This window comes from Engraulis encrasicolus, chromosome 4 (assembly GCF_034702125.1).
Source record: "Engraulis encrasicolus isolate BLACKSEA-1 chromosome 4, IST_EnEncr_1.0, whole genome shotgun sequence".
NCBI classification, from domain to species: Eukaryota; Metazoa; Chordata; class Actinopteri; order Clupeiformes; family Engraulidae; genus Engraulis; species Engraulis encrasicolus.
In genome coordinates this window covers 23,501,217-23,514,835 of record NC_085860.1, presented here as the reverse complement: position 1 = coordinate 23,514,835, position 13,619 = coordinate 23,501,217, and the positions used below count along the sequence as shown (strand labels likewise).

At 47.8% G+C, this 13,619-nt stretch overlaps 1 protein-coding gene across 1 annotated transcript in view; it reads right to left on the bottom strand.

Moving 5' to 3' along the window:
* Positions 1-360: 360 nt before the first annotated feature.
* bicd1a (bicaudal D homolog 1a) overlaps positions 361-13,619 on the bottom strand; it is a 76,753-nt gene continuing 63,494 nt past the window's right edge. The window contains exons 4-8 of the mRNA XM_063196902.1: positions 13,414-13,619; positions 12,233-12,531; positions 4,223-5,458; positions 2,416-2,567; positions 361-1,251 (exon numbers count right to left, since the gene is read on the bottom strand). The exon at positions 13,414-13,619 is cut by the window's right edge and continues 74 nt beyond it. Of these exons, the coding sequence (XP_063052972.1) occupies positions 447-1,251; positions 2,416-2,567; positions 4,223-5,458; positions 12,233-12,531; positions 13,414-13,619 (2,698 nt within the window). The 3' untranslated portion in view covers positions 361-446. The remainder of the gene's footprint in view (positions 1,252-2,415; positions 2,568-4,222; positions 5,459-12,232; positions 12,532-13,413) is intronic.

Sequence of the window (13,619 nt, the reverse complement as noted above, 5' to 3'; positions counted from 1 at the left end):
TTGCTTACTACATTAGCTACTTTGTTGTTGTCAATGCATTTTCCCATTGGCAACTACCGAACAGGCTAACAACTTCTCTTTTGAGAAACTCACCCCAGCTTTGTAGCATAGGCCCCTGTTCCAGAGGTCAGTGGCTATCTCAGTCTCTGTCTGCATGTGTACAGTACAGTATAGTACAGTATGCTGGAAAGTCACACATCAAGAGCTCAGCCCGCCCAGAGCAATAGAGCGAGAGAGCGAGAGAGACACAGAGATACAGTATAGAGAAAGCCTGAGGAACAGCAGGAGTGGCACAGCAGTCTGATGGCAACCAGCCAACACCACCCAGGAACCTCACTAGCCTGCTGCCTGCCGCAGCATACTGCAGGCAGCACCCCCTGTGTGCCACACCTAACCCTCCCAACCACAATCACCCGGGCTCAGAGAGATGGGGGGGCTTTTTGTGCTCAGAGAGGTGGATTCTGGGGGGTATGGTCGCTGGGCTGGTGGTGTGAGGCTGCTGTTGTTGCTGAAGCTGTTGTGGTGGAGGGTGTTGCTGTGTTAGGGGGCGTGTCAGGCCGGGGAGCGGGCCGGCTCCGGGGGGAGGACTGCCTGGACAGCGAGAGGGGCGAGCGGTACGGGGACGTCGGGGCGGAACTGCAGGGGCGCACGGGGACGTGCTGGTCTCTGGTCTGCGTCAGGCGACGGAACTCTACGTTCAGCGTCTGGCCGTTCAGCACCAGCATCTGGCTACCCAAGATGCTCGGCGGCTGGCCCAGGAAGGACCAATTGGAGGAGGCGGAGGAGGAGGAGGAGTTGGCGGCGGAGGCCGTGGACGGGTTCAGGGGAGCCTCCAGGGACGTCGGTGGTTGGAGTGGGGCAGTCGTCAGTGGGACCCCCCCACCACCACCACCACCAGAAACACCACCACCAAGAGCAGAGGTGAGGAGGGTCGGGGGAGGCGGGGGTCGGGCAACGGTGGGGGACAGCGGGGCGGTGGGGCTAGGGGGAGCCGTGAAGGCGGCCCGTACCACACTTACTTTGGGCGGGCTGCTCTTCAGCTTGGCTAGCTTGCCGGCCGCCAGGCGGCCCACGCTGCTGCCGCCGCGGTGCGACTGCTCGTGGTCGAACTCCAGGTCCTCCAGGCGCTGCGTGAGGGCCAGCTTCTGCTGGATGGCCATGCGCAGCAGGGAGTTGAGCGTCTTCTTCTCGTCCTCCGCCGCCGCCAGCTGCCGCTGCATCTCGTCCAGCTGGGTCACGTACTCGTCACACCTGGGACAGGGACGGAGACGGAGGGAGGGAGGAGGGGGAGGAAGGGAGAGGAGAGGGAGGGAGAGAGAGGGGAGGGAGAAAGAGAGAAAGAAGAGAGAGGGAGAACGAGAGAAGGAAAGAAGCAGATTGAAAAATAGAGTCAAGATGTCAGAAAAATAGACATACAGAACAAGTAAATAGAGAGAGACAGAGATAGAGAATAGTGGTTGAAAAGTGAAACAATAACACAAAAAGAGGAAAAAAGGAGGTCAAAACAGAAAACAAGAAAAAGAGGGACAGAGAGAGAAAGGGGAAAAGAGCAAGAGGAGCCATAGGAGAGCAACATACAACTAAAAGAGGGCATGGATAACGCAAAGATAAAGGTAGACAGAGCAGACAGTAAGTACAGAGTGAATGAACTGTAAAAATGGGTTTATTATCCATCTATTACAAATTTACAAAAAGTTTACTACTTAAACCAATTTAAAATGCATCTTGCAATACACTGCAATGAAATGCCCAATACAAAAACGTCAATTTCCCAAAATGTTCCAAAATGGATGTACGTTATATTGCAATGAAAGTCTTCATATAGTGCATAAGTTCTGTAACCCATCCATATCAGTCAATTTATACGAAAATAAACCCATTCTCTACACGCATTGCTGCCTAATACAGACATCTTGGACAACCATCCCTGAATACATCTCACCTGATGGCGAACATGATCACGCACATGGCGAACGGGATCATCAAACAAAGAACTACATCTTCAATACCCACGACAGTGTGCAGTGCACAAACATTAATACCTAAATGCCCTGATGAAGGCCAATATGGCCGCAACGCGTAGGCCCATGTGCTTTTAAACTGAATTTGCCTTGTTAAATTAAAGGCTTTTTTTATATTTTTCTCAAATCTCAGAGTGCCTCTGCTTTTTCCTTCCTTTTTTGGATTAATACCTAAATGTTCCGCCTAAATCCGCCCTTTGCTTCCCTGCCGTGGGTACTGGGTCACTACGCCGGCGACCCTGGTTCGATTCCGGCCTGGGTCATTTGCCAAGCCTTCCCCGTCTCTCTCTCCCCACTCATTCCCTGTCCACCTGTAACTGTCCTGTCACAATAAAAGCATAAAAATAAAAAAAAACCCAGCCCTTTGTCAATCGCACCCCAGAATGCATCTGACCTGGTGGCGAACATGGCCCTGAGGGAGGAGAAGGTGGCGGCGTCCTCCTTGAGAGCCTTCAGCTCGTTTCGCAGCTTCATCATGGTCTCCGTCACCATGGACTTCTCGTTCTCATACTTGCTCTTCAGGTTGGCCAGGGCCACCTCAGCCGTCTGGCGGACAGAGATGGAGGGAGAGAGAGAGAGAGAGAGAGAGAGAGAGAGAGAGAGAGAGAGAGAGAGAGAGAGAGAGAGAGAGAGAGAGCGAGAGCGAGAGAGAGGGGGGGGCAGGGAGGGGCAGAGAGGGGCAGAGAGAGAGGGAGAGAGAGAGAGAGAGAGAGAGGGAGAGAGAGAGGGAAAGAGAGAGAGAGAGAGAGAGAGAGAGAGAGAGAGAGAGAGAGAGAGAGAGCGCGATTGGGTAGAGGAAAGAATTGAGAAATAGACAAGAATAAGGTGAATCAGAAGAAAAATTCACAAAGGCAAAGGAACCTCTGAATTCAAATTCAAAACACTACCCTCCATAGCTGTGGTTCTTAACCTTTTTTCTTAAAGCACCCCCTTACCTGTGCCAAAGACAAGCCACGCACCCCCAATCCAAACTTTTACACGTGTATGCACTGATAAATGATTGAAGTGATGAATTACAATGATTCTTGCTTGAGATACTATCAATATCTATCAATATCTTAAAAGGGTATGCCACTATTTTGGGGCTTAATACAGTTAAAATCAGTGGCTGGGGTTTATAAAGGTGGTAAAGTGTCTTATCTTTCATGTAAGCCGCTGTCTTGCTTTAAGACAAGTTAAAAGAGGGAATATGTCGCTAAGCTAGTGAAAGTCAATGGATCCGTGTAGCATGCTACAATGCTACATGGATCCATTGACTTTCACTAGCTTAGCGACATATTCCCTCTTTTAACTTGTCTTAAAGCAAGACAACGCTTAACATGAAAAATAAGACACTTTACCACCTTTATAAACCCCAGCCAACGATTTTAAGTGTATTAAGCCCCAAAATAGTGGCATACCCCTTTAATGCCTTTACATGGGGACCAAAACATGTATTATTTCGGTTTTGATTTGGCCTAATTATAATGTTCGCAAGCCGAGTTTTGGTCACTACCTCAAATTAAAAAAAAATCCATGCACCCCCTGAAATCTCTTGCGCACGCCCAGGGGGTGCTCGCACCCAAGGTTAAGAACCACTGCTCCATAGGTATGCTACCTAAGATACTGTAAGTAAAGAGGAGTGGCTGTCTCTCTGTAGAAGCAGTTTTGTAGTTTTAGGAGTGCCTTATATATTTCCCTCTCTCCTTGTCCCTCACCTGCTTTTTGGCTTTGATCACCACACCACATGCTGTGTTGCATTTGGTCAAGGAAATGACTTCTCTCCCTCTGGGTGCATTCCAATATGTGGACTCCCGTCCTCCACTTGTGCTTGTGGCCTCGCGTTTTGCTGATGCCCCGTCTCCGTGGAGAAAACAATACAACAAAGTTTCCCTGCTGTCAGCCCAGCTACAACAACTTTTGGGGGACTGTTCTTCATTCACCATCCCGATTGAAAATGAGAAAATGATATTAGAATTGTGCTTTTACAAGATATTGAATACATTTTCTGCCGTCAGTGACACGAGGTCACAAGTAGGCAAGTGAGCAAGGGAGGACGGGAGTCTGCATATTGGAATCCATCCTCTGTCTCACACCGTTGCCTCCCCCACTCCCTCTCATTCTCTCCCATTCTCTCCCACTCTCTCTCTCTCTCTCTCTCTCTCTCTCTCTCTCTCTCTCATTCTCTCTCTCTCTCTCTCTCTCTCTCTCTCTCTCCTCACCTGTTTGTTGGCCTTGAGCACCAGCCTGAGCGTGGCGATCTGCTCCCGCTTGGTGCTCAGCAGGGACTTGAGCTTGAGCAGCTCCTCCATGCAGGCCTCCTTGTCCTTGTCCATCACGGGGGCCAGCTCGCGGGCCGCCGCCCTCTGCCGCGACAGCTGCAGCGAGCGGTCCACGGCCCTCTGCAGGTGCTTGATCTGGTCGCGGATGATGGCGTTCAGGTTGTAGATGTTCATGGGCTCGCGCCGCAGGCTCTCGCCTCCCCCGCTGCCGTTGCTGCCACTGTGGCCGTGTCCGCCGTTGCTGTTGTCGGGCGAAGGGGACGGGCACGGGGAGAGGCTGATGGTGACCGGGGAGCCGGGCGCTTGAGGGGTGCGGCTGGGGCTACCGTTGACCTGCCCTCCATCCCCTGCGGTGGCCGTGGATGATGATGATGATGATGGCGGGGGGTCCTTGGATGGGGAGTCCTGAGGGCTCCTGGGGGGCTCGGAGGAGCAGGCAGAGCTGATGCTGGCCAGACGCCGGGCCAGGCGCGGGGACAGCAGGGCGCGCGGGTCGTCCGGCCCCTTGAGGCTGCCGCTGCGCGTGACGCGGCTCTGGCGGTAGTAGTCTAGCATGACGCGGTTGGGCGTCTCGTTGTTGCACAGGCAGACGTGGTGGTAGAGCTGGGCCAGCTCCTCGCTGAAGGTGGCCAGCTCGTCCTGCGCCGCCGTCAGCATGCTCTGGCTCTCGCCGGCCACGCCCGACAGCCCGCGGAGCTCCGCCTCCAGCCCAGAGATGCGATCGCGGCCCTCGCGGCAGTCGCGCTCCAGCCGGCCAATCTGCTCGGACAGCGTGCGGACTTTGCCCTCGCAGCGGCTCCTCTCCTCTGATTGGCTCTCCACGGCCTGGTTGTGCTTCTCCTTTAGCGTCTTGAGCTCCGCTTTGAGGTCGATGACCTCGGTGACGGCCACACGGTACTTACCCTCCAGCACCTCGAAGCCCTCTTCCTGGTTGTTGCAGCAGCCGTTGGTGGCGGATCCGACCTCACTGACCTCACCATCATGGCCGCCGTCCTTCTCCGTCTCCTCCGAGTCGAACTGCTTGTTGCTGCTGCCGCAGAGGCGGTGCATGGTGCTGAGGCGCTCGTTGAGGCGGTGGACGCGGCGGTGCTGCTCGGTCAGGGCGCCCTGGGTGTGCTGCAGCTGGGTCTGCGACTCCTGCAGGGTCACCAGCAGAGATGCCTTCTCGCGCTCCACCTAGAGGACAGGAGGACAAACTGCAAGGTGAGGCACCACGAGGAGGAGAGAGAAAGTGAAACAATCTTTAAAGTGCTGACTCCTACACATCCCCTGTATCCGCTTTAGTCTGAGACTAATGTGGAAAAAACAAGTCAGGATGCGTTCTTGGGAGAAGAGAAAAAAAAAAACTTGGAGACCTTAGAAATCCTGATAAAGTTGCACTCGATTGATCACTTGCACAAAAGCATCTACTCAGCAGAGTGACATACAATCAGCACTAACAGAGTTTCAGAGTCTTGATTTGTGCCAATGGCAATGTAAGATTTACAGGAATAATATATAATCACATTTGGTTTGAAATGAATACGAAAAAATATTGGCCAATGGCAACGTATCAAACATATTTTTCAATTTGTATGAAAAAAGACATTCTCACTATATAGTATGCAGATACAGAGCGAACAGTCTTACTGAAGTGCTACGGTATCATTTTAACATATAGCCAATCACCGTCACACCCATAGTCCTCAACTTGCTCTCTGCAGCTTGATGTCAGATGGGTGGCGTGTCATTGTGTTATTGATGTGAGAGACCAATGTCTTGCGAGGCACAGGTACAGGTGGGTGTACTGTTTCGCCTGCGTTGCTTGTCATGCATTAGTGTGCGATGGCCGCAGCCGTGGTTCCGGTAATTGGAACGCGAGGTGCGGCTGTATTGCTTTGTGATCAGTGGCGTGGCTGCCCGCTCGGTCTCCGAGGCGCCGTCAGCCATCTTGCAAATCGTCCGCCGCTGAGGCGGTGAAACCTTATCGATCACCCCCTGGAGGAGGCCCAAGCTGCTACACAAAACAGGGCATGCGGACAGATGGGGTTTGGGTGTGTGTGTGTGTGTGCTTGTGCGTGTGCGTGTGTGTGTAGGGTGAGGGGGTATGGGCTAGCAACAGTGATGACAAGTGCTAACATGAGAGGTTGAGTGTTAGGGTGCGTGCACAGTATGCTTGAGGTGTTGGGGTGTGGAGTGAGCAGTGAGTACCACCCTTTAGTGCTGATGGCACATCGTCATTTGTGAGGAATGAGGAACGGAGGAATAATATAATGTATGAAACAATGGCAGGAGTGTTGTACAGTGTGCATAAGAGTGCTTTACAGAGTACATAGGAGTGACTGACTGTGTGTGTCTGCGTATGTGTGCACTGTGCATGCTGAATGTGTTTCCATTTTGTCACTATTAAACTTTGTAAGAAAACATTGAAATGGTATCAGATGTGCAAAGAGCACGACTATGGAACTGCAGAGTACAGACACTGAGACACACACGCACACACACACGCATACACGCACACACGCACACACACCATGTTAGCATCCATCGTGAAAGGAAAAAAAACGTAAACAGCACTGGGAAGAAAAAAGAAGAAAAGAAATTGAAATTCAATAGTATTGATCTGGGGTTGTGTATATGTTTGTTAGTGTGTGCGTGTATGTGTGTGTGTGTGACTGTGTGTGTGTGCGAGCGTGTGTGTGTACATACGCAGGGAAGCTGAAAAGGGGAGACAAAGGGGTCAGAGTTGTCCCGGGCCCAGGGAGATGGGGGGGGGCAGAATTGGGTCCTTATTACATTGCATGTTTTGAGTGAGGGAGCCCTTTCAGATGGCTTTGTCCCGGGCCCAGCCAAAGCTGTCAGCAGCCCTGTACCTACGTATGTGTGTGTGCATGGCATGCGTGAATCTAAGTGAGTGCGTGCTCCCGCTCCATACACGGATGAATGTCTCCTCCACTGCAATCACACATTCCATTAATCACAGGGCAATATTACTACTACTGCTGCTGCACCGCGGTCAATGAGGAGCGGATCTCCCGGGAGGCTCTGGCCGTCTCTAGGCCACTAATGACCACTCTGTTCCATTCCAGCGCAGTGAGACTGAGAGAGTGAGAGAGCGCTGGTAAACTGTGCCGCGGCGTTTAGGAGCTAATGAGTTAAGATGACGGCGGCGTTTTTCTTTTCTTGTTGCGGTTCAGCGGGAGGCTGAAGTGAGAAATTGAAAACACTTATCGCACTGAGAATGAGACGCTGCTGAGAGAGAAAGTAATGTAAGTCTCTCAGATTCCTCAATGTAGGGCTCAGGGGACTAAATACTAAATAATTACTTGGCTAAATTGTTAGATGTCCTTTAACAGCTTTTTTGCGCCTAAGCAAATGTGGCAAACTATTAGAGAGTCATCGGTTGTTCATCAGATGAACAGATTGATTGAAGACCCACTGCTGACCTGAAACTAAGTGGGCTGCCCACTTGAAGTCAATGTATCTCCAAGTACCACTGCAACATTTCAGGGCTGGGGTGGGTTTGTTTTATCAGATTTAACATAATGTTCTTAGCATCGTTTTTTATGTTTGGCGAGAAACAGAGGTGAGAAATTGAAAACACTTATCACACTGAGAATAAGATGAAGTGGGAGCTGGTGTATAGAGAATCCTCGCCATGCAGTTTAGCACATTCCTCAACTTGGGATCTGGGGGGGGGGTTGGGCTTTTTTGCGCTTAAGCAAATGTGGCAACCTATTAGAGAGTCAGTGGTGCAAACAGATGAACAGATTGATTGAAGACCCACTGCTGACCTGAAACTAAGTGGGCTGCCCACTTAGTGGGATGCATCTCCAAACACGGTGACATTTTTCAGGGCTGGGGTTTGGGTTTGTTTTTCAGCTTTACCATAATGTTCCCAGCATCGTTTTTCTGTTTGGCGAGAGACAGATTAACAAATTGATTGAAGACCCTCTGCAGCCCACTTGAAGTCCATGCATCTCCAACCAATGTGACTGTTTTCAGGGCTGGGGTGGGGGTTTGTTTTTTAGCTTTAACATAATGTTCCGTTCTCAGCATCGTTTTTTGGTTTGGCGAGAGACAGAGGTGAGAAATTGAAAACACTTATCACACTGAGAAGGAGAAAGAGGAGCTGGTGCATGGAGAATCGCCACGCAGTCTAGCACATTCCTCAGCTTAAGGGCTTGGGGATATGTTGTCGAATACTTTAATACTACTAGATATCTTTTTATAGTTTTTTTATGCTGATCTAAATGTTGCAACCTATTACACAGGCATTGGTGCAGTCAGACGGATAATTGCCAAATTGAAGACCTTCTGTTGACCTGAAACTAAGAGTAGAGCACACTTCATGAAGACGGTGCATCACCATTCGTTGTTTATTTTTGGGGGATGGGGCTGGATTTTTGTGTGCATTTGAATGTGATTATGTATTATTTAACACTGTTTGTTACATTTACACAATATGCTTGCAATGGATTTTATATGGAAATACCTCAAGTTTGTTATCCTTAAGATAACTTTTGCTTAGAGGGAGGCAAAGGTGAGAAATTGCCAACACTGATCATACTGAGATTGAGAACGAGAGATGACGCACAGCAGCACAGCAAGAATCACATGAAGTCTCTCAAATTCCTCAACTTGGAGGTCTGGGGAGATGTTGGCTAAGTACGTAGACTATTACAGTAGATATCCGTTTGCAACTTTTTTTTTTGTAAATGGGGCAACCTATTATCTAGTTATTGGTGCAATAACATGGACAGAGGCCAAATAAGGCAAGGCAAGGCAAGGCAAGTTTATTTATATAGCGCATTTCATACACAGGTGCAACTCAATGTGCTTCACAAAGTTAACAAATGTAAATGAAAGGAAACAGGGAAGAAAGAAGGAAATGAATTAGAGTCAAAAAGCATTTAAAAACATTAAGATAAAACATAAGGTAAAAATAATAATAAAATAAAATAAAATGAAACAAATTAAATAAAAAAATAAAAATAATAAGAATAAGTAATTTAAGCTAGGGGAAAGCATCTGAGAACAGCTTTGTCTTGAGTCTAGATTTAAAGCTATCAATAGTGGGTGCATTTTTTATGTCATCTGGAAGCTGGTTCCAAAGCTTTGAAGCATAGAAGCTAAAGGCTGCCTCTCCACACTTTGTTTTGACTTTTGGAATCACCAGCAAATTCTTCTCCGTTGACCTTAGTGACCTAGTTGGTGCATACAGCTGAAACATATCCAGTAGATATGTGGGTCCCATTCCATTTAGTGATTTAAACACAAGTAGCATAGCCTTAAAATCAATTCTGTAGCTTACTGGGAGCCAATGCAGCGATCTTAAAATTGGAGTAATGTGGTCGAACTTCCTTGTCTTTGTAAGAACCCTTGCAGCTGCGTTTTGTACAAGTTGAAGCTGTTTAATGGTTTTATTGGGGAGGCCAGTAAAAAGACTGTTACAGTAATCAACTTTACTAGAAATAAAGGCATGTATTAGCTTCTCCAGATCATGTTTAGACATCAGGCCCCTAAATTTAGAGACGTTTTTTATGTGATAAAATGCAGACTTAGTAATAGCTTTCATGTGACTGTTGAAGTTTAGGTCACTGTCAATGAGGACCCCAAGATTTTTAACTGTTTCCCTTGCTTTCAGTCCCTTCGTTTCAAGGATAGTAGCAATCTTTTGTCTCTCCTCTCTTTTCCCAAATATAATTACTTCAGTTTTATCTGTGTTCAGCTGGAGGAAATTGTGAGAAATAAGTTAAAGACCTGCTGACCTGAAATTAACTGGAACAATACAAACTGCATTATGCATATATAGTACATTGCATGCATAGTATGTGCAAATTTTCTTTAACAAGAAAGCATTTCTATGGTTTTTTAAATGTATTCTTGATATTCTTTTCCTAGCTGTGACCATTCTGCGCTAAAGCCAATGGTGCAACCACACGGACAATTGCCAGATCTGAAGACCTTCTGGTGACCTGAAACTAAGTGGAGTGATCACTTGATAAGGACTTTGCTTCACCGTTCATTGAGTTTTTAATTAGGGAGGCTGCGAGCTGTGGGGCAAAGGAGGTGTGGGTTTCTGTAGTGATAATTTGCATGAAAGTATATGTTTTCCTAAATTTCTTTTCTTTTTTTAGCATTTTTGGGGGCTTTTTAAGCCTTTATTGATTATTATCAGACAGTACAGTGGAGGAGAGACAGGAAGTGAGTTGGGAGAGAGACGGGCAAGGTCCGGCAAAGGACGGTAGTCGAACGCGGGTCGGCCGCATAGTAGACGAGTGCCCTACCGTTAGCGCCACGGTAGGGCCTTTGTTTTCTTTTTACATTTTATATTTTTAATTTGAAGTGCTTCTAATGGCAATGTTCAAGGAGCTCTACATAAATATAGAGTCCTAGAAGTAACCATGTACTGTACATATAGTACGTTACATGCACAAAAGTCCATATCTAGTTTATGCCAAATGACTTTCCAGGCCCCAGTGGCTCCCCTAATCTCCATTGATAAATGTACATGCATAAATGTGTGGCCCTGTTGGTCAGAAGATGGACCGTAAGGTGCTCCACATAAATCTACCAGGCAAACCTGATGAGATGTCACCACAGCACACACACACACAAGGCACACACGAGCACGCACGCACGCACGCACGCACGCACGCACGCACACACACACACACAAGTACACACAAACACACAAACTCTCTCTCACGCACGCACGCACACACGCACACACACACACACCCTGAGTGAGGACAGCCTCATCTCACCAGGCAGCCTCGGCCTTTTGGCACCGAGCTCTTACGCTTGCAGTCACATAATGCTGACACAGCCTTCAGCAGCTAGAACTAATGAACACTCTGTGTGTGTGTGTGTGTGTGTGTGTGTGTGTGTGTGTGTGTGTGTGTGTGTGTGTGTGTGTGTGTGTGTGTGTGTGTGTGTGTGTGTGTGTGTGTGTGTGTGTGTGTGTGTGTGTGTGTGTGTGTGTGTGTTTATTTTAGTGTAATGCTCTAAATGTTGTCATGATTTACCTAAATGATGTAAATGCTTTAAAATACTCTGATGTTTCTGAAGCCTTTCCGCTCCTTATCATTTGCATTACAATAGATGATGAATTGTTTTTCTTCATTATTTAGTTTGGTCATAAGTCATGCATACCATTCGGCTCATTAAGAATGCAAGAATTCCTCGATTAATCTTTCCTCAAGTCATATTTATGCCCACCACCGAATGGCTGACCTTTAGGAAAGATGTAAAGTGTGATTTGTGGACATTCACCCATGAGGCTGACACAGCATTCTGGGGTACATTTGGAATGCAAAAGACTGTAGGTCTTTACAATTTCCTAGAGGAAAGTTTTGAACTTTGCATTTAACCCAATCTTGACTTCATGTTTCACATATGCTCACACCACACGCACACGCACATACTTCATGATCACTCACTCACTCCTATGCACACTGTACAGGCCTCGTGTCATTGTTTAATACAGTATAAGGGCTTCCGCACATAGGCTCCGACAAGGTGCTGCGCACTGCTCCGCAGAAGTTCGATTTCATTATTTTCAATAGAACACCCCGCACATCCTGGCGCTGATGTCCACGGACATTCGCCGATGTCGGATAGCAATTAGAGACAAGTTCTATTTTGTCAGCGCCGCCCATTGACTATCAATGCTACGTCCGTGTGAAATTAGGTTTTGGGGGTCCGAATTCTGTCGGATGCAAAAGTGCGCCGCAGTGCTGTCGGAGCCAATGTGCGGCCGGCCTAATACATGCATTCCTCAGTTAAAAACATTCCTTACAAATGATGATGTGCCGTCAGCACTGAGGGGAAGTGCTCACTCCACACCCCAACGTCTCAAGCATACTGTACACCAGTGGTCTCCAATTATTTTTCTCCAAGATCCAAGGGCGTGTGTGTGTGTGTGTTATATTGTAGTACATTGACAACAGTCAGTAGTCCACTGACCTGGATGAGCTGCTGTTTGAGCTTCTGCATCTCTGAGAGGTTGAGCTCACTGAACAGGTCCGCCACAGGAGTCAGCGCCGCCCCGTCCACCCCCTTCCTGCTCGCCGACGACATGCCACCGCGGTGCCCGAACTCTGCCATGCCATTCGCCGCCCCGATCAACCCTCTGAGGTGCCCGTTGCACCTCCCCAGGTCGTCGCCACCACCTGGACTGGAGAGTGCGGAGCCGGTGCCGGGGAATCCGTTGGCGCCATTGGCGGTAGGCGTGGTGCTGGAGACGTTGGTGGAGGAGACATCACCTGTCGACATTCAAGATTCAAGATTGGTTCATTGGTCCCGGAAGAAATTGGTCTTGGACACACACAAAAGATGCCACAAAACACACAACACGCACTTTAACACCTAAGAAAATACACAATGCTGACACTATCGATTGTAAATGCAGTCATTGATATACCTAGTGCATAATTAAAGTGCTAGGTGTATCACTCCATACATAATTACACATACAGTTCCAGGCTAGAAGGCCAAAATATGTAAAAATAAACAAATGAATGATTGGAATAGTTAAGTCTGTGAATGAATCTACTATAATCCCATGACAGTTTAACATTATTGATGGAATTATGGACATAAATCAACTTTTTCATGCTATTCTAATAAAGTTGCTTTGAGCTGTACAAAGTACGTATGTCACCCCACAGGACGCAATTTGTGTTACGTAATTGAACTTATAGTTAATATTACTGTCTTCAGTTTTTTTCAAATTCACATATCTTAATATAAAGTTAATATTTATGTAATCATGCCAAATGCTTCATACATTATTCAAAATGTTGTTGGTTAATTTATATATATATTATATTCCAGGTTTCATTAATGTTACAGTCACACCGCAGGATATTTGACATATAAACCTTCACATAAATCTTAACAAAAATGTTTCTTCTCATCTAAGACTAATATGAAACATAATGTACCACATCTTCTTTCATTGACATTTGTTTTTTAAAGGAAAAATAACAGTTTTGTAGGTTTTTAACCAATGTTACGAAAAAACAAGGCGTCACCTCAACCACCCAAATGCACAAGTTGCTAACGGGCTAGCAAGTGCGCTTTCACGAAACACAACCCTAAATTCTGTTTCCTCAACAGATATGGGTGTAAAAGAACATCAGTACCCGCGTCGGAGGAGGCGTTGAAGGAGCGTAGCTGGTCGACGGCGGCCAGAGCCAGGTGGGCGCCGGCTCCGTAGACGCTGTCGCTGAGGCTGAGGTGGTGCGCCAGCTCCTTGCGCAGGCCGTGCTTCTGCTCGCGCTCGTTCTTCAGCGCGTCCAACGCCTCCTCCAGCTGGGCCTGGGCAATGTCCTTCAGGCGGAGCGCGTCC